At 33.6% G+C, this 20,668-nt stretch overlaps 2 protein-coding genes and 2 long non-coding RNA genes across 4 annotated transcripts; 1 reads left to right on the top strand and 3 right to left on the bottom strand.

Annotated features, from left to right (window-relative positions):
- LOC114185103 (uncharacterized) lies at nt 1-829 on the bottom strand. The gene is made up of 3 exons (XR_003604748.2): nt 663-829; nt 496-571; nt 1-229 (listed from the first exon to the last, which is right to left on the bottom strand). It is a non-coding gene; the product is annotated as an uncharacterized LOC114185103 (long non-coding RNA).
- A 51-nt stretch (nt 830-880) lies between these two features.
- Nucleotides 881-3,595, bottom strand: LOC146885997 (uncharacterized). Its single transcript, XR_014995180.1, has 3 exons — nt 2,901-3,595; nt 1,130-1,633; nt 881-1,019 (listed from the first exon to the last, which is right to left on the bottom strand). It is a non-coding gene; the product is annotated as an uncharacterized LOC146885997 (long non-coding RNA).
- Nucleotides 3,596-9,849: 6,254 nt separating this feature from the next.
- LOC114185094 (uncharacterized) lies at nt 9,850-13,646 on the top strand. Its single transcript, XM_028072603.2, has 2 exons — nt 9,850-12,873; nt 12,978-13,646. Exons 1-2 carry the CDS (start codon nt 9,948-9,950, stop codon nt 13,343-13,345), a joined length of 3,294 nt encoding a protein of 1,097 aa, XP_027928404.1. The 5' UTR covers nt 9,850-9,947; the 3' UTR covers nt 13,346-13,646.
- Nucleotides 13,647-14,987: 1,341 nt separating this feature from the next.
- On the bottom strand, nt 14,988-20,202 carry LOC114185096 (subtilisin-like protease Glyma18g48580). The gene is made up of 11 exons (XM_028072607.2): nt 20,072-20,202; nt 19,823-19,932; nt 18,305-18,402; nt 18,062-18,217; nt 17,862-17,985; nt 16,998-17,544; nt 16,784-16,878; nt 16,418-16,693; nt 16,125-16,257; nt 15,810-16,026; nt 14,988-15,695 (listed from the first exon to the last, which is right to left on the bottom strand). The coding sequence occupies exons 1-11, from the start codon at nt 20,159-20,161 to the stop codon at nt 15,151-15,153; spliced, it is 2,391 nt and encodes a 796-aa protein (XP_027928408.2). The 5' UTR covers nt 20,162-20,202; the 3' UTR covers nt 14,988-15,150.
- Nucleotides 20,203-20,668: the final 466 nt, after the last annotated feature.

Here is a 20,668-nt window from a genome sequence, read left to right as displayed (position 1 = left end):
TAAAAAAAACATTCAACACAATTGCAATACAAACAAATAGTGCCAACACAGTTCCAATCCAGACAGTTTTAACAAAGTTACAAATAACTTATCATATGATAAAATAAGTCTAAACTTCTAAGTCTCCCTAAACCTAACTTTCACTAACTTTAGATAGAAAGTATTTCGCCCAAGTTTGTTGAACATAAGCTATTGCTCCTGAATCCATCTGACTTTGGTCATTGAATTTCTGCAAAAGTGTAGGAGAATTATGAGCAATACATATATAAATTAGTTCTACTTAAAATTGGTACATGAAATATGTTAGTATATTATCTCATCCCAACCACTTTCATAATTGCCTTGAATAATAATGGCTACCATCCATTGCATCACATAATAGTCACACTCAAAGCTTCCAGTTTGTTTGCTACACTACACTTATAGTAATTATACTTAATTATAAATACACATGACAATACTAAAGTAAATGAATGACATATAACATATAAGTACCCGGAGGAAAATTCAAGTGACCCTTTTAGTATTGGTAGTCGATCTACCACTCAATATACTTTGTCCATTAAAAGCACTAAAGTTAAAATTATCAATGTTAGAAAACATGACATTATATATATTCAAGATTAAATTGTAAATGAAGGCATTTATTGAAAAAGACTTACGTATCAATTATGCTCTTCATATAGGGGAGAAGGTCTATGACAAGAGCAAAACCATAAAGCAGTACGCTCTAGCACCTGATACAACAAGCAGTTGCCAATGACAACTGCAATGAAAAATAATGTAAATACATCAAAATTTATTACTACAAAATTTAGACCTTATGAAATTAAAGATAAGGATATAGATACTTATCTATATATGGAGCAATAAAAATCTTTTTATTTCGCTGCATTATGGAATTTTGGATGTACGGTTTTGTTCCAGGGTTTTTGTTACCCATTGGAGTCATGAAATGAGGGTCTATAAACCCATATATGTCATCCTTTTCCGCTTCCACACTCAAACCATGCAAGTACCTAATTTGACAAGGAAAACACATAATTAATATCTAAGAAGGAAATGATTTATAAATGATTCACGTACATCATCCATAATTGCACAATAGACACGTTTAAGTTCCTCGTGCCTGATATGATCTCCATCAAATCAGTTTTATATATGTAGAACGGCAACTCGCTTTCTCTGCCAAAAACAGTGGCATTCCAAGGAATCAAAATTGCATCTGTAGTCATGCTTACAATATATTCCACTAATGTCGTTATTGGATCCTCATAATTTTTTTACACATGCAACTCTGGTTCATCTTGTTACACACAAAAACAAGCATAATATTAGTTAGGATAATATATATATATAGTACATATGTAAAAATATTACTGCACATACAAACCAATTCAATGTGTGGTGTTATCCTCACGAGATGTTTTGGCCAAGTGATGAAAGTTCCAACTGCTTGTGATACAATACCAACCTCTGAAAGTTCCAACAATTGACACATGGACACCTCATCTCTCCTCTATTTTTAGCACTATCAACATGACATTGAGCAAATTCTTTAAACTCATCGACCCCTCTCTCATAATCATCACGTATACGTGATAGATTAATCTAGCTACGATCCATCATTATTCTGTAATAAGAAATAATTCCAACTAAATACAAAAATTAATTGTCGAGGGTTGGACTACCCCAGACTCAATACCAACATGTTCATCAAAACACATATTCATAATATTGACAATTCTAACACTAATTATAGATAATAATTGCCGAAGGTCGGACACCACCAGACTCAATACCAACATATTCATAATATTGACAATTCCAACAATAACTATAGATAATAATTGTCGGGGGTCGAATACCCTTGACTCAATACCAACACGTTTAACAAGAAACTTATTCATAATATTAAATAATTAAAAATAGGGTTAATTATGTTTTTCGTCCCTCAAGTATGGGTAATTTTTGGTTTTAGTCCCCCACGTAACGTTTGGTCATATTCAGTCCTCCATGTTTTAAATATAATGGAATTGGTCCCCAATTTTAAACTCCGTTAATTTTAATTCACACGTGTCTAACGAATGATCACGTAAGGATCCGTTTTCAGCTGAGAGGAAACGGTGCTCCACCCCATTCAGAATTTCATCAAATACTGTCATAAGTGAACATGGATTTCACCCCCCACATACTTCAATCCCCTATTTCGTTCAAACCTACCCATGTGATGGAACGCAATCGCGAACCCCATTTCCAGCCCTACATTTGAAATCGCATCACAAACCAACCCAATCCAACATTTAACCACATAAACAGTGAAGAGAAAAATGAACATTAAACCAAAGAAATTCAAAATGCATAAACGACTAACTTCACTTCTTCGTCCACCAAATGCGAGCAGTTACCACCACCTTCTTCGTCGTTCAAAGCTTGCTTCGTCGTGCCTAGGGACTGTCTTCTTCGTCGTGCCTAGGGTTCTTCCAAATCTCCTTAGCTAAGATTTTTTACAAATGAATACAGCTTAATCACTTTCTAACATAACCCCCATTTAGCAGCTAAGTTGGTTTAGTGAAGTTAATGACATTTTAATGCTAACAAAAACCTCAGCTAAGTTCTTTTAATCACATTAATGACATGTGCCTTATTAATGAGTAACTAAAACGTGCAAAAAAAATCCTCTCAGCTGAAAACGGGATCCTTACGTGGCCATCCGTTAGACACGTGTGAATTAAAATTAACGGAGTTTAAAATTGGGGACCAATTCCATTAGATTTAAAACGTGGAGGACTGAATATGACCAAACGTTACGTGGGGGACTAAAACCAAAAATTACCCATACTTGAGGGACGAAAAACATAATTTACCCTTAAAAATATTACTAAGTTAAAAAAACTTACCTGTAGAAATGGAGCAATGGAGCAGCAATGGAGCTCAAATAAATGAGGGAGGGAGGAGCAATAAACCAGAAACAGTGGTGGTTGTAGCTTCGCACAAGAAGAGGTGGCGATTCGAGCAACGACGATGGGCTTCACACAAGCAGCGGCAGCGGTGGACCTCGCGCAAGCAACTGCAGTGGTAGATACTGGAGCAGAGTTGGGGCGCGAGTAGAGGAGCAGTGGTGGCAGCTTCGTCGGTGGCAGCGCCTCAGCCAGCAGACCTTCGACGGTGGCAGCGCCTCAACCAGTGACAACTTCGACGATGGCACGACAAACCCAATGACAATGTTCAACGACGGAAGCCACTCACCCAGCGACAACGTTCAACGGTGGTAGAGAGAACCTTCGACGGTGACGGCGCGTAGAGGATGGCAAAGAAAATTGTTTAACGGTGGCGAAGGAAACTTTGAAAAACGCAAAGTAAAAACAGGAAAAGGTGAAACTATTTTTTTAATCCTCGACGCATTTCCATGACGGTTCTCAATATAACTATCGACATTACTACGAAAATAACGACGACTTTACTAATAGTCGTCGTTGATACCTCAACCATTCAAATTGTAGACGATTAAATGTAAAACTGTCATCAATTTTGATCATATTATTTATGAATCTATCACCGCTTTCCTTTGGAGTACGCCTGCCTGACAACTGTCGTACAACAATGTTTTTCACTGGTGGAACGAAATTAGAATTCATGACAAACAACATAAAAAACAAATTTCCTTTAATCAGATTAAACAAAACAAAAAGTTCAGATGCCTATTTAAATAATATATATATATATATATATATATATATATATATATATATATTTATATCAAACCACGGAAATTGAATTCTATTCCCAAAATAAAATAAATATAGTTCAGTCTATTTTTTTAATTAATACATAATTAACTGAACTTGTTAATTGTTTATTTCAACTCATTATTAACATTAACTAATAGTGTAGTTCTCTTTCTTAGAACTAATGTATTAACATAAGTTATATTTTTAATTTATGAGTATCGATGGTGAAATGAATGTGAACGTGTAGGATGTTGGAAAGTGAAAAGGGAATCTCGTGATGGTGTACTAGAAGATAATAATGTGGTGGTGCCTGGTGCATAATTAAGTTGTAAATCCATATTAAAAAAAAAATACAGTATTTTAAACTCAAAATCTTTAAATTATAAATTTACGGATTTTTCTCCTTTTATGCTATTTACCGTGCTCATCAATATTATCAGCATCTTACAGCTAAGAGCAATACCCTAAGCCTTATACCAACAAAAAATTGTGAAGTGGGGACCTAATAATGCAAACTTTGGAAAAAGATGTCTTCACTAAAGTCCAGTTTATAAATGGGTGTTTCTTTCAGCAAAACATTCAAAAGTGTACTCATAAACATTTCACAACTACATCTATCTAACAAGTAGAAATGTCAAAAAAAACTGTATTTGTGAGTATCTGCATATAAAACCCGCAATGGGTAGGAAATGAATATTATAAATAGATACTCACGAATAACGGGTACGAGTATTTTTAATACACGCATATTAACAGGACGGGTATGAGTATCATAGTATCCGTACCCATGGATACCCGTACCCGCTATACTCTAATTTAAATTAAAATATATATATATATAATTAAAATATTAACATATGATTTTGAATGAATTATTTTTTTATCAATTAGTTTAAAAAAATCATTTCTTTGTGAACTGTCATTCAACACTATTTAAATAGGTTATTTGGACTTTGTTTAAAATTTATGAATCTTATGTATTGTATTTTATTTGAATTTATGATTAAAATATGTTGTTAAATATTTATTTTTTATTTTTTTGTAAATACCCGCGAATACCCGTAAATATCCGTGAATATTAAAAAATTATGTAGATAACCGCATAACGGATATCTGACGGATATAGATATCGATACTGAACGAATATTTATCCAATGGATATGATACAGAAAAGATACTACATGTATCCTACCCATCCTGTTGACATCCCTCTTTACAAGATCATCACCACAATAATTGCACAATATAATAATTAATGGTCTTAATGCTTTTAACTATTTCTGATTATTCACTTTCCATTTGTGATATCTTTTTAAAACTCTCGATCTTAATGGATTTTTAGATGATACTTTCAATCCTAATAATTATGGGTTGAATTAATCTGGCTAAAATGCTTTGAATGAATTCCTGTGTTTGATTTGTCTCGTCATACATGCCTGATTTAATTTATAGTTTTACAGTACTTTTTATTTTATTTTGAAGTGGTATGATAAAAAATAATCTGGGAAAAGCGCAAATTGTCTCAAGTATTATAAGATTGGCTACCGAACTCTATGAAGAAATTATTTGAACTAGATTGAAGTGAAAGAATTTAAAATTAACTTGTAATGGTTAAAAATTACATATATAAACATTTTTTTTGTATTACTGTTGGGCACATCATTCTTAAAGATTTAAGTGGCGACTTAGTTCATATTGAAAAGAAGTGTTCGTTTTAGAAAGGAGAAAGTTGAATAAAGTTTAAAGCACTTTTAGTAGAAAAAATTGTAAAACAATTTAAGTAAACAGTACTAGGGATTTGTTTACTGGTTTGGAAAACAATTTCAAAATATTTTCATAAAACTAAAAATGAAAGAAAAGGACGATTAGTAAATGTTTAATAGAAGAAACAAACACTTGATTTTTTATATTAGTTAAGTTCATTTAGTTAAGCTATATTGAGATATCTTTTAAGAAATTCTTAACAAGTTTTATTATAAAATTAAATATTACACAACTTTTTTTTCTATCCGTTTTTATTTGCAATAAATATGTCTCGCGGAATCAAGGTCCTTTCATTTCAAACTTTGAGTAATTTTTCTTTTAAGCTTCTTCAATTCATTTTTATAATGGTTGATTATAATTTTGTGTTTGGAGAGAGATTTTAACAAATTTAAGAAATTAAAATATTTAGTAATTAAATTACTTGTAATTAAATTCTCTTTATTTTTAAATAATTAGTTTGGATTAATTAATTGAAATATTTTACATTTCAATTTTCTTATTTAGATAAAGAAAAATCAATTTCTATTTCACTATAAACTCAATTCTACCTTTAAGTCTAACTTAGCTCGATCTCAGCTAGTTCGATCTAGGTTGATTCAAATTGATTCGACCTCGACACAATTTGAATCTATTGAACTTGAGTCGATTCAAATTGATTCTGCTCGAGTTGACTCGACTTAACCTTCAACTATAGTAGATTGGTTTAAACCTTATGTATCACAAATTCAACTCGACCTTCAGTCTAGGCTGGCCTGACTCAAACTTCCGCCAGGGCCAACTCAGCTTATAACCATCTTGTCTAGACCTTTGGCCTGGACCGACTCGGCTAAGACTTTAGCCTGGGTTGACTCGACACGATCTTTACTGACTTGGCTTGAACTGCATAATAGGCGACTAGGCTGAACGTCCGACCTACACCGACTCGATTCAGAGCCACCATGTCTCAACATTCAATCAAAGGCCAACTCGGCTTAACATTTGCCAAGGCTGACCAAGCTCGACCTTCGGTCCGAGTCAATTCGGCTCAAAGCCACCTCGGCTCGACCTTCAGCCTCGACCGACTCTTCTCGACCTTTGACTAGTCCTTCGACTTAAGCGGGCTCAACTCGACCTTCAGCTCGAACCGAGTCACCTCGACCTTCTGTCCAACCCAACTCAACTTTTTTGACTTGTGGACTTTTTTTTCCCTAAGCAATGAGCAATTTCACAACTTGGAGAATTTCAATGTCTTTCTTTTTTGAGTGAATTTCAAATTCTACTATTTTAATTATTTAAAATACCTTCTTAAAATACCTCAATTTCAATTTTCTTTTAATTTCCTTATCTAAACACACGTCATTGTTTGAATTTCAAATTCTCAAAATAAATGAATTATTCTATTAAATTACCTCATTCAAATACATCATAAGTATGTCATCTACTTATAAAAGTTAGAACATTACAAACTCTTCTTCTCTTTTAATGATGTAGACGTAACTATCATAACCGCTACTCTCAAACCTCGCTTGTTTAAGGAAGTTATTAAATATATTGTACCATTACATTAGACTTTGTTTCAAGCCATAGAATTCAAGATACAATCCACATTCTTGAGTATTCATCTATGATGGTGAGAAAATAAAACCGTCCACCATGAGTCTAAGCTCGCATTAGATCCCACATGCTTGCATGAGCATACTCAAACATAAATATAACTACTCTTAATACTAGATGATTTTCCGCTCCCTTCATCGAATGATCTAACTATTTAACTAAACTTTTAAGTAAATAAACTATTACACAATTTATAATCGATTATAAATGAAAATAAGAGAGAACTTGTAGAATTGTAAGTATATATGATTTGTTCATACATATATAAGTTCTACTTGTTCGTTTTGAAAGAATAAATGAGCACTTGAATATCACATTTAAAGTATTTTTTAATTACATTGTTTTTTAATGGAAGTCTGAGTTCCTATCCTTTTTTATAGTCTTTCTTTATGGTCTCTTTTTGTTAATTTCTATTTTACTGTTTGGCTGAAATAAAGTCCCTTTTAGTTAAGACTCGACTCACTAATCTTTTTTTCTAAAGGAAACATGTTTTCTTCGGAGCAATAGAAATGTGAACATTAGCTTTGTTGGTGAAGCATGTCTCATTTCCCTGCATTTAGTAAACTTTTATCATTTAGTTTTTTATTTTAAATATTGTTTTTTGTTATCAAATAATTAAATTAAAAAACACATGAAATTTAATTAGATGAATATAACACACCTCGAAATATGAATGACAATGCAGACAGACTCATCCCATTTTGGCTCGCTCGCATTTGGTTTGCAAAAAGTGGATTAGTCCGTTCCATTCCGCTCCATCTGCATAAGAAATGTGGGTTAATTTCTTTGATCCGCTTTACATAATGTTTGGCTCGGAGGTTAGCAGGTCAACCACCGACTTGCATAAAAATTTTAATAATTTTAGTTTTATTTAATTAAATTAGTAGAAATAATAATTTATATAAACTCATTTCTTAAAATAAGTAATATTCATAATTTTATAATTTATAATTTTTAAGTACAAATCCATTGAAACTTTGAAGTGAACTGAAATAAGAGAAGAAATGTGAATGAGTAAGCTACCTAGGGATACACAAATGAACGAGCTACCTTTGGATGGACTAGAGAAAAAAGTGAATGAGTAAATTACTTAAAAGAAACGCATATAACGTGTTATGCTAGAGTTACTAGATTTTAGGAATTTAAGTAATGTGGGCTATGCAGGCCAAATGTGGGTCAACCCATCATTGTCTCGCATGAGCTGCGAATTATACAGGACGAATCTATACAGGACGAATCTAAATAGACCACAGACTAAAATACTCAGTCCATCCCACTCTTTTTCTTGTAGGCCTGCTCACATAACTTGTCCTGCATTATCATCCTTACCTCAAAGTGATTAATAATTTCAACAGGAATCAAACAAATTATTCAATTGGATAAAATATCTTGAGCTAGTTTTAATCACAAAGTAAAATTATTTACTAAAATATCACCCCAACATTGTTTTCGTACCTACCATTTTTTTCCTATCTAAAATTGGCTAAAGGGGTTGAGAGGCTTAAAAAAATTAAAAATAAGACATTTTTGTTTATTAATAAAACAATTTATGTTAAAAAATGTATCATAATTTTAAGAAGTCTAAAACAAATTTAATAATGAATTCTTTTTACTTATAAAAAATTTATTATAAAAGTTAATAATCACTTATAATAATTTAAATTTTATTTTCAAAAATAATTTTACAATTAATTTTATAAAGATATATTAATATTAAAAAAAATGGAAACTTTTTTATCTAGGAAACCCACGTAAGAGATTTACCGGCTTGGGTCTTAAGCCGCCTAGAGCTACCCTTGTATTATGTTTTTCTCTTTTACCATAAGGAACTTTTTTCTTTCTAATGTTTTTGCATGTTATAGATTTTAAAAATGATTAACATAATTATTTTATGAATTTCAAGTATAATAGAAGTTTAATTTGTATAAAAAATTGTATTTGAGATTAAATATACATTGAAATTAATTGGAATAAATATTTCATGTCTTACAACACATAAAATTAAACAATAAAGTTTAGTTAAATAATGAAAATAACCAGTTTTATTTAAAACCAATCTTAATTAATAGAACTAATAATGACTATCATTGTAATTAAAATTATGATTAATTTAAATAATCATTTCAATCATTGAAAAGAACTATGGTAACGAAAATCAATTTAAGGAACTTGTAGACTATTTCTGTTAATTACATTTAATCAGCATAACTAATGAAAGAAAGTATTGGGTTTGCCTTGATATTTCTCAATGGCTCAAGACACGAAACAGATACCTCTGTTATATCATCAAATTGTCATAAATTTTTGTCAGACATGTCAAGTGAAAAATACCAATACTTTTTCATGTTGGGCTTTCTGGAGAATCTCAAAAAGAAGAAATGTCCAATGGCAAAGGCTGCGGAAGGATCTTTGGTTGTTACCATCTTAACATTATCAATATGCCAACATCATTACTTGAGTCAAAGTTATGATGATAGATACCATTCTTAAAACACACTTTATGAGGTTCTGCTACCATTCTAATCTGCTAAATCTGTATCCTTTTGTCAGAATGCAACTCTACACTTCCAGGTGTATCCATCATCATAGCCACATTTGACAAGGTAGGAATCTTTTCTGTTCTTGACAATACCATTTATGATTACTTCTTTTTGTGCAGACAGAAAAATCATGTTGGAGATTGGTACTTGCGTAAATAACTTTTATTATTGAAACAAAAAATGTCAAACATCTTTATTGGCTTGGTGTAGTCATGTCACAAGTGCCACCTCGTGCCACATTATAACCACAAGTTTCCCTTACAAGAATATGCCGCCTTTAAATGTGTTCTTCATCCCAAAATCCAGTTATACTTGAACCATGGAATCCATCACGATTCTAGCCTTATGGAGGATTCTCTCTTACTTTCATTTGGCCATTCTAACACACTCTTCACCCCAATTTGCTTGGTTTTCCAAAACAGTAGTTTTGGCCTCTGCTGCCAGCACAAGAACTGTCGGTGATCAAGCTGCAACTCATAACAGTGAGGCAAATGCATTGTTAAAGTGGAAACACAGCTTTGATAATAACAGCCAAGATCTCTTATCAACTTGGACAGGTTCTACTTCCTGCAAATGGCAAGGAATTCAGTGTGACAAGTCCATGTTCGTCTCCAGCATAAATCTTGCAAATTATGGACTGACAGGTACACTTTCCACCCTCAACTTCTCTGCTTTTCCCAACCTCCTCATCCTAAACATCTTCAACAACTCCTTTTATGGGACAATTCCACCACAAATTGGTAACATGTCCACACTAAATGTTTTGAATCTTTCTACAAATTACTTCAATGGTTCCATCCCTCAACAGGTGTGGACACTAAGGAGTTTACAAGGCCTTGATCTATTCCAATGTGAACTAAGTGGAGAGATTCCTAATTCCATAGCAAACTTGTCCAACTTGACATATCTAGATTTAGGCATAAACAGTTTTTCTGGCCACATTCCACCAGAGATTGGAAAGTTGCACAAGTTAGAGTATCTATCTATTACAACTAATCAAATTTTCGGTTCCATTCCTCAAGAAATTGGAATGTTGACAAACCTTAGGAATATTGATTTGTCAACAAATTCTCTCTCTGGTACAATCCCTGAAACAATAGGCAACATGTCTAGTTTAAATGAACTTCGACTTTCCAATAACTCCCTTTTATCTGGGCCAATCCCATCCTCCTTATGGACCATGTCTAACTTGACCCTGCTCTTTCTTGATAACAATAATCTTTCTGGATCAATCCCTGCTTCCATAGAAAACTTGGTCAATTTAGATAGACTTGGACTTGATTACAACCACCTTTCTGGACCTATTCCTTCCACAATTGGAAACCTGACCAAGCTTACCAAGTTGTTTTTACGCTCTAACAATCTTTCTGGACCAATCCCTCCCTCTATAGGAAATTTGATCAATTTGGAAGTACTTAGTCTCCAAATCAACAATCTCTCCGGAACAATTCCTGCCACAATTGGAAATTTGAAAAACCTCACCATTTTAGAACTATCCTTCAACAAACTTAATGGCAGTGTTTCACAAGTCTTGAATAACATTCGGAACTGGTCTTTGGTATTACTTGCTGAGAATGATTTCACAGGCCATTTACCACCTCAAATTTGCTCTGCTGGGTCCCTAAGCTCTCTTAGTGCTCACCACAACCGTTTCACCGGTCCAATTCCAATAAGCTTAAAGAACTGTGCTAGTATTACTAGACTCAGGTTGGAAGGGAACCAATTGGAAGGAGATATATCACAAGATTTTGGTGTATATCCAAATTTGGAATACATTGATTTGAGCGATAACAAGTTGTACGGCGAAATTTCACCAAACTGGGGGAAGTGTCCTAATCTTGGTACCTTAAAGATATCCAACAATAACATTTCTGGTGGTATACCAGTCGAACTTCCTGAGGCAACCAAACTTGGCAAGCTTCACCTTTCTTCTAACCACTTGAAGGGATCAATTCCAAAGGAAATAGGGAATATGAAATCGTTAATTGAACTCAAGATTAGCGACAACCATCTTTCCGGTGACATTCCCAAAGAAATCGGATCACTGGAGATTCTTGAAGAATTGGATCTTGGAGATAACCAGTTGAGTGGAACAATACCGAGAGAAGTTGTAGAATTGCGCAACTTACGAAACTTGACTTTGAGCAATAATAAAATATACGGAAATATTCCCTTGGAGTTTCGGAAATTTCAGCCTCTTGAATATCTTGATCTTAGTGGGAATTTGTTGACTGGAACAATACCAAAACAGCTTGGAGAGGTGATGAAGCTGCAGTTGCTGAATCTCTCTCACAACAATCTTTCTGGAAATATTCCATCCAGTTTTGATGGCCTTTCAGGTTTGGTTTCTGTCAACATATCATACAACCAGTTAGAAGGGCCACTTCCAAATAATGAAGCCTTTCTTAATGCTTCAATTGAATCATTGAAAAATAACAGAGGCTTGTGTGGCAACGTCTCTGGCTTAATCCTTTGCCCAACCAACCACAGTCGGAAGAGGCACAAGGGTATTCAACTAGCATTATTTATTTTCTTGGGTGCTCTTGTTCTAGTGTTATGTGGGGTCTCAGTTTCAATGTATATTCTCTGTCGAAAAGCAAGAAAGGAAGATTTAAATGCTAAAGAAAATGTGCATTCTGGAAAGAAACCGTCTGGAGAAGTGTTTTCCATATGGAGTCACGATGGAAAAATTATATTCGAAAACATCATTGAAGCAACCGATAATTTCAACGAAAAATATCTGATTGGACTTGGAGGGCAAGGCTCTGTTTACAAAGCTGAGATGCCTACAGGCCAGGTTTTTGCGGTGAAGAAACTTCACATGGAAACAGATGAAGAGAAGCCTAATTTTAAAGCTTTTGAAAATGAAATCCAAGCTTTGACAGAAATCAGGCACCGTAACATTGTAAAGCTATGTGGATTTTGCTCACATTCAAGGTTCTCCTTTTTGGTCTACGAGTTCTTGGAAGGGGGTAGCTTGGACCAAATACTAATCAATGAAAAGAAAGCAGCTTCATTTTACTGGGAAGAGAGGGTAAATGTCGTTAAAGGTGTGGCCCATGCTTTATCTTATATGCATCACGATTGCTCACCACCAATAATTCATCGAGACATATCCAGCAAGAATATTCTTTTAGATTCACAAAAAGAACCTCATGTCTCTGATTTTGGGACAGCTAAGATTCTAAAACCTGGTTCAAGCACTTGGACCACATTTGCAGGCACCTTTGGATATGCAGCTCCAGGTTGGATCCTCTTTCCTCATATTTAGTATTATGAACTTGTAGCACGTACAGAAAAAATCTGTGGTTTTGTTTTTGAGTAACTTGAAAAATTTTGTTTATTGTAGAGTTTGCCCAGACTATGGAAGTGACTGAGAAATGTGATGTGTTCAGTTTTGGAGTGCTTTGTCTAGAAATCATCATGGGGAAACATCCGGGGGATCTCATTTCTTCGTTGTTATCTTCATCTTCAGCAGTAATAACTCATAACTTGCTACTAATTGATGTGATAGACCAAAGACCTCGTCATCCTCTTAAATCGGTTGTTGGGGATGTCATTTTGGTTGCAATCTTAGCATTTTCTTGCTTGAGTGAAAATCCATGTTCTCGCCCAACAATGGAACAAGTGTCCAAAAAGCTTATGATGGGTAAATCACCTTTAGCAGATGAGTTCCCTAATATCAGACTTGCGCAACTCCTCCAAAGCAATATTTAACTACATACAACTACTTAAGCTTTTCTTGTGTTGTTCACCATTATCCTTTTTGTATTATGCTGTAAGCTTGTCACTCTAATAAATCATGTATAAGAAACTAGAGCAACTAGGTTTTCTGGTTCAAATAATAGGGGGGTTTGGTGTTACTCATCCTAACACTGTTATAGATGTTACAATACTCTCAAGCTTTTGGTATATGCATGTCGCAACAATCACTTTATTTTTGGCTTATGCGTGTTGCAACAAACACATGCTTTTGGCACATGCATACGTTGCAGGAATCACTTGTTCATCACTTCAATCATCTCTTCACAAGTAAAGTGTATTCTTGCATCTGCGTTAGGTGGAATTCCATTATGCAGCGTCACCCTGCAGCCATCATAATATGTATACTTGTCGTGTGGTGTTATAAAACAGTTAGTGACAAGTGAAACAAAGCAAAATGTGATATATCAGTATCTGGTCTTTTTTATAAAATTTTAATGATAATTTTATTCCATCCCTTTATATTGTTTATAGTTATTACACATACTGAATATTTAATTCTTAAAGGACTAAATTTATAACTATTATGTCTTATAGTTAACCATTATGAAAAACAATTCTAATCATTATTATATATGAAGGTGTAAATTAATATAAACAAATGTTACCTACATAATTTGAAAATACTTCATTTATTATTTTTATACTGATGTAATTGATTTAGTGACTTATAAAAAAAAAAAAGTAGAACTCAAGTAGAGATATATATTATTTCTTAAAAACCATAGAACTAAAGTATAACTCAACTATTTAATTTTTCATTAAAATTTAATTATGAAACATAGTTGCGGCTGTTAAATTAATCTCATCCTACTATTAATCAGTTTAAACTTGAAAATCCAACTTTTAGTATATTGTGAAGTCACCTTTTCTTATACGTTTACATAGGAAAAATGATTTTTTGATTACTAAATTTTTATAACTTTCTCTTATAATCTTAAGTGTTATTTTTTAAGTAATTTTCTATTTTTTCATTTTCTTATTTTCAATATTCAAAAATCACTTAGAAAATGAGTGTAAAAAAAAATTGTCAAAATTTAATAATCAAAATATCATTGTCTTTTAGATCGTCAAACAACTATATCATGAAAATCAACAAGATGATATCCAACCAATAGCACTGATTGTTTTTGCTTTGTATTACATTAATTGCTTAACGTGTCGTTTCTCTGATCTAACTTCCTACTGGTGATTACATCCACTTGGAAAGTATAGCAGGATAATAAATTAATAATCAAGCTCAATAATCATATATTTTTAATCAATTTGGCTCAAATAATAGGCCTAAAAAGTCTCTTGTTATATTATGTTGCAGGGATGCTTAGAAATAGGTAGCTTATTAACATAATCTAATCAATTTCTAAACAACTTTAATCTTATCAATTTTGGAATTTTTGGTTTGTTTTTAACGTCGCATATGCACATTTATCTGTGAGAAAAGTAAGGAAATCTGAGGATAAATTAAAACTTAACCTTCTTAGGTTATTAATTAGAATATCACGATACTGTACAATTGTTAACATTTTCACTGAAATTTTTTAAACTGCAACACCAAGATTAGAACGTTTATTCGCTTTAGATTAAAACACGCAATACATTACACAGACTAACGGTGATATATACCATAAAAGCCCAAAACGGCTTAAAAGAAAAAGAAACACACAGGCATTTATTATTATTTACACGAGATCCTTAAATTTAAACAAACAGTACTATGATAACTAAGAATCCCAACACAACCAACTCCATTGAAGAGGTTTTCATCTGCGCCGCTTTACTGTAATAGGACTCCTTACTATATGTTTTCCATCAGTCCATCGCAATTCCCCAAATTCATAAGTTCTCCGCTTTGTTTCACTGCGTGCCTGCACAGTAACCTTGAATGTCTTCTTTTCACCAATTTTGCTGAAAGTCAAGGAACTTGGCACAACGGTAATGTTATATCCAAGCAATTGGAAAGTGGCAGTGTACGTGCCTGGTGGCCCAACATTTGTTACCGTGCGAGCAATGGTTACGGCTTTTAAGCTTAGATTTGGCAATGTGATTGAGGGGTAGTTCAAATCTGTTACACTGTGAGTGCCTGAACAAATGAAAGTTCTGTTGAAATTGAGAGCAGAAATGAGTTGCTGGTTGTATCCAGAAGCGCACAAGAAGTTCAAGTAATCAGTGAGGCCTAGATCGTAAACGAGGCCGGGGTCTATGGCAAGGTCAGGTTGAACATGTCCTGAACCATAAGCAAAGGGAGTTGCGGTTGTTTCAACAAACCCGTCATGTATTGGTCTATTAGTGTTGTCGCGTGTGGTTGCTGCAATATGCACGACGGTGAAACTCACAGTTCATAGTTTTTCCATTGAGAGAAGGATTTAATGAATAAAAGTTCATTTCATGGACAACTATATTAATAAGAGTTAGAGGGCACCTGTGGTCATGATTGCTGATTTAATAGCTGCAGGACTCCAATTAGGGTGAAGTGTTTTGATAAGTCCAGCAATGCCTGTAACATGAGGGCAAGACATAGAAGTTCCTTGCATTACGTTGAATTTAAACCCTCGACGGTTGTCTGTTAGCAAGGTTGATGCACTTGCGAATTCTGAGTAGGCAGCAAGAATGTTCACACCAGGCGCAGTCACATCAGGCTGAAATAAAGAATCACATTCGGTGTGTATAATATATATAGTTGATGACAACAGTTAATGAAATGATAATAATTAATTGGTGTGGATGTGCACGTCACCTTGAGAATTGCTGGCTGCAACTTATTGGGTCCCCTTGATGAGAATGAAGCCATAACTGGAGCTGGCTTTCTTCCAAATAATGTTCTTGCTGGGGACATTCTAATGGTAGCACCTGTTTTAAAAGGATCCTCCCTGCGAAATGTAGTGTGTGCACGTATGAAAAATGGAGCACTTGTTTCTTGTTTTGTATATATTGAGAAACATGAGTGTATCGAACCAACGAGGATAAGATATTAATAGTGTTGTTTTGTAAATTAAGAAAATGTTGTTTCTGAGGATATATTATACTCACGCGTCAACTATTTGAAACTCTGTAGCAAGAGGGGGAGGAGGAGTAGCATCTGTTTTAGGAGGGGGATGACGGTTAGGTCTGCCCACAGCGGAGAAAACATGTGGCTCAGCTTCATTTGTAGTTCCCTGTTGCGGTTGATTGCTCACAATCATTCCCTTTGCACCTGCAGAGAGAGCTTCCTGACCCTCCGCAACAGATTTTATGTTTTCGCGACTGCATGACACTATTTTCCCATTCACTTGTCTGGGATCCAGTGTTCCTGCTCTACACAGTTGACTGCACCAATATTTGCATACATGTAAGCAACAACAATAACTAATGCAAGTACAAACACTCATTTCTGTAATAGTAAGGTTTTGTTCTTACGCGTCTCGAAATGTGGCATTAGGAAGCTTAGCATCGGTGGAGAGGATCAGCGAAAAGGCCTGATTCGGTGGCAAATTTACAAAAAGACTGGCTCCCTGTGCGTATAATACAAGTTTAATTGTTTTTTTTTTTTATCTTAACCCCGAAATGTTGATTAAAGAGAATGGACAAGTCCGTCCAAATGTTAAAGCGGTAGTTGAGGTGTTAAAGGTACCTCGATTTGTTGATTGTTGTTGATTGTTAAGGTACTGCTGAAGTCTCTGTCTATGGTGCTAGCAGCAATGGTAAAGACCCAAGGTGCCACGTTCACAACAGAACCAGGTATGGGTCCATCGTTTCCTGCAGAAGCAACTAAAAGTATGTTTCTAGAAATCGCATGGAAGGCTCCAATGGAAACCTCGTCGGTGAGTATTCCTTCGGGGCTCACATCGTGATATCCACCGACTGAAAGATTGATGAGATCGACACCGTCGTCGATGGCATGGTCGATAGCATCCAAAATATCCGCGCCGTAACAATCGGCTGCGTCCGTCAAAGCCCAACACACTTTGTATGCTGCAACTCGTGCTCTCGGAGACCCACCCTTTGCGGTGCCATTACCCACCGCAAATACACTCGCGCTTCCGACGAAATTGCCCCCAGCTGTTGATAGAGTGTGAGTCCCATGTCCCATGAAGTCACGCGCTGTTTGCAGCGGGGGAACAAGTTGGCCATTGTAAGCCTCAAAAGCTTTGTTGAAGAATCTTGCTCCTATCAGCTTTCTGTTCATACGCACAAACAACGTTCACTTGTTAAACAATCTTCCTCCTATTATCAACATAACAAAACCGCACTAATAAATGTTTCATATGATGCAAACAACTGTCTTTCTTCGTCAACTAATGGACCCAGAAATCCATGTTACTGGAACATCAACAGGCACAAGATAAAAAGAAAACAAACCGTAATAGGTCCCACGAAATTAATTTCTTATTTCTTCTACAATTATTGTCATTTCTTCCCAAGTTAGTCCTTACTATTTAAGAACTTGTAAAGTATATATTGAAGGCTGAAAGGGTAACAGAGAAGAGAAAAAAACCTGTTGCATAGATTTTTCTTAGTGCTTGGAAGTTTGGTAATTTGACAGACATTACCCCCACGCCATCTGGAGGGAACGGGACCATATCCTTTGTCACTGAAGCTATCTGACTCAGGCCAAACACCTATCCAACGCCAAATCCAGAATTAAAGAATGAACACAAATTCCCATGCACATAATTAATAAATAATTAAGCTTACCAGTGTCGATGTTTGCAATTATTGTATTTTCACCAAAGCTTCCCTTTTGCCATGCAGAGTTCTTACCATTTCTGTGTAGTCCAAGAAACTCCCAAGAGCGGGTAGTGTGCAGTTTATGTTTTTTGCTCAAGAACACAGACACCACGTTAGGGTTCTCTGCCTCATTCCAAACACTGTGTCACAAACTATAATTTCATACAAAACAAAATGAAAAAGAATGAATGGAAGCTATTGCATGCTCACTGCCAATGTCTGCTGCTTCTTCCTCTTCCAGCAGTGCTGCAAACCCATTTATGTGTTTGTTGTATGAGTAAATAATCGCTTCTTTCGCTTTCTCTTCACTGTCAAACAATTAACTACACGTCATGTATTCACCCTCCTGTTATATGTTCATTTCTTTATCTCTTAGACTTAAAATATATTACTAAATTTTTACAACTTTTTCTTATAATATGCTATGTCATCTTTTAAATGATTTTAAAACATTTAGAATGAAAAAAATAAAAAATAAAAAATCATTTAAAAAATTGAGTACTCAAAAAATCATTTTTCTTAATTAATATCCTTTTATGATTCTTAATTTGTGTACTATGCATTCTTTAACAACCTGATACATACATAACCACGTGGTTGTGTGAAAGGAGAAAGGAAAATGAGTTTTAAACAATTAATTTTGACAACTTTATTATTTTAAATGATTTTTTATTTTTTATTTTTTTAAATTTTAAAATCACTTAAAAAAATATAAAAATATGTCATCTCAAATCATAAGTTATCAAAATATCATTATCAAATAAATATTCAAGAAATAAAAATAGAGATATAAGAGATGTTGAAAGAAGTGATGATTCGTCATTATATATATAAGGTCCATTCTTTGTAATGAATTAGAGTACCCATAAATATTTTTTAATTATTTATTCTTTGTTGACATGAAAAAAAGGAGTGAAATCCATAACGATTAAATAAAATTAACTAGTTCAACAAATAAGAAAAAACTCACATATAATGTTTTTTATATTTTTATCAAGTGCAGACAGAATTTAGTAAATTACATCAAGTCTGTTTTAATTTTAACACTACTCTTAATTTGTATATGTTGTGAGATTTTACAAAATTTAAAGAATTGTAGAAAGCTCATTTCAAACTCCCACAAAATATAACAAAATTTTAGCATATTGTTATCATGAAATACTTGAATTTCTCCTTTCAAAGTATTATTCTAAACCTTGTTAAGTAAGATGAGACTAAAATAATGTTTTTTAAGTTATTTTTAGGATTTAGAGTTTAGTATACCGTGGCTTACAATATATTATTTTATTTTTTAAAATTGAATAAGAAAAAATATCAAAGAAAACTAGTTTTTAGTTTTTAGTACGTGTTTTAAAAGGAAGTTTGTTTATTTTTTATAATTTAATTAGGAATTTCAAATCTAATTTAATTTCATAAATAAAGTTTACGTCCACTTACGTATTATACTTTAACATTATATTTATAATCAGTGTGGAATCTTCTATAAATTATTATAAAACAACAAAAAATTTTAACTTCAGCTGGAGGACAGCATGTTAAAGAAAGTACCATATAAAATAAATTATTTAAAATAGTCATCTCCAACTTTTTTGGTTATATATATATTATTGATTATATTGGCAAAAAAAGTTCACACATGTATAATGGGTAATGAAAATTAATATTTAATCGGATAACATTAATGGAAAAAGATTACACGATAAAAAAAAAAAAAAAAATGATCTATACCTTCCCATGATAGAACCCAAAAGATTGTAATGAGAATCGGTGGCAATTTGGAGATCAACGGAAGTAGGGTTGACACCATGAGAATGAGCTCCCAAATATACAATGTAACACTGTAAACAGAATCAGAGAGATGATGAAGAAGCAAATTGGTGATGGAAAATTCAGTAACATCACAAGCAAATCATCATCTCATAATTTCATGTTATAAATTATTGTTAAAAAAAGGAGTAATGAGCAAAGTAATTTTGCCTTTTTGGTGCCACGAACAGGTTCCAGGAAGAAAGTGGAAAGGAGAAATGAGGAAAGTATAAGATGAAGGAGAAAAACGGATGTGCCCATTTTTTTTGAAGAGTATTTAGGAATTGCGTGTTAAACACATTTCCGATATAATGCATATATAGGGCCTCTTTTTTATTTTTTTTATTTCAGTACCCCTTAAACATTCTTATTTTTGTTCTCGGCATATGTGCCTCGCATACCTTTTGCTTTTCAAGACATTCCAAAGGAAACCACTCAACTTTTTTCTTTTTGTTTTGCTATCTTTCTACTTATTAAATTACTCTGCCTCTCCATAACAGTAGTAATAAATTACTATTATTATTAGTATTATAAAAATATGACTATTGACCACTATAATGTTTCAGTCACTTTTTCATTTATAAAGATTTGATCAAGACATTATTGGGGTGTGTTTCAATAGGAATATAATTTGAGGAGAGTTGATGGATAAATTTAATGGGATGTGGAAATAATTGTAGTATTGGTCGTTAAGGAATAGAGGAAGAGATTTAAAAAAAAAAGTTTGTGAATAATTTAATAGGTGTGATAGAAAAAATTATTTTAATA

Source organism: Vigna unguiculata, chromosome 5 (genome assembly GCF_037176805.1).
Source record: "Vigna unguiculata cultivar grain cowpea cultivar isolate G323 ecotype 2 chromosome 5, ASM3717680v1, whole genome shotgun sequence".
Taxonomy (NCBI): Eukaryota; Viridiplantae; Streptophyta; class Magnoliopsida; order Fabales; family Fabaceae; genus Vigna; species Vigna unguiculata.
Note: the sequence above shows the minus strand (reverse complement) of the source record. Positions and strands in the feature narration are given on the sequence as shown.

Excerpts from the sequence above, each read along its gene's own strand:
- LOC114185094 (XM_028072603.2), top strand. The coding sequence starts at position 9,948 with ATGGAATCCATCACGATTCTAGCCTTATGGAGGATTCTCTCTTACTTT. Across the intron at positions 12,874-12,977 it reads CTTTGGATATGCAGCTCCAG|AGTTTGCCCAGACTATGGAA; the intron begins GTTGGATCCTCT and ends TGTTTATTGTAG.
- LOC114185096 (XM_028072607.2), bottom strand. The coding sequence starts at position 20,161 with ATGGGCACATCCGTTTTTCTCCTTCATCTTATACTTTCCTCATTTCTC. Across the intron at positions 17,545-17,861 it reads AAGAAAAATCTATGCAACAG|AAAGCTGATAGGAGCAAGAT; the intron begins GTTTTTTTCTCT and ends GCGTATGAACAG. Across the intron at positions 15,696-15,809 it reads ATCAGCAATCATGACCACAG|CAACCACACGCGACAACACT; the intron begins GTGCCCTCTAAC and ends TGCATATTGCAG.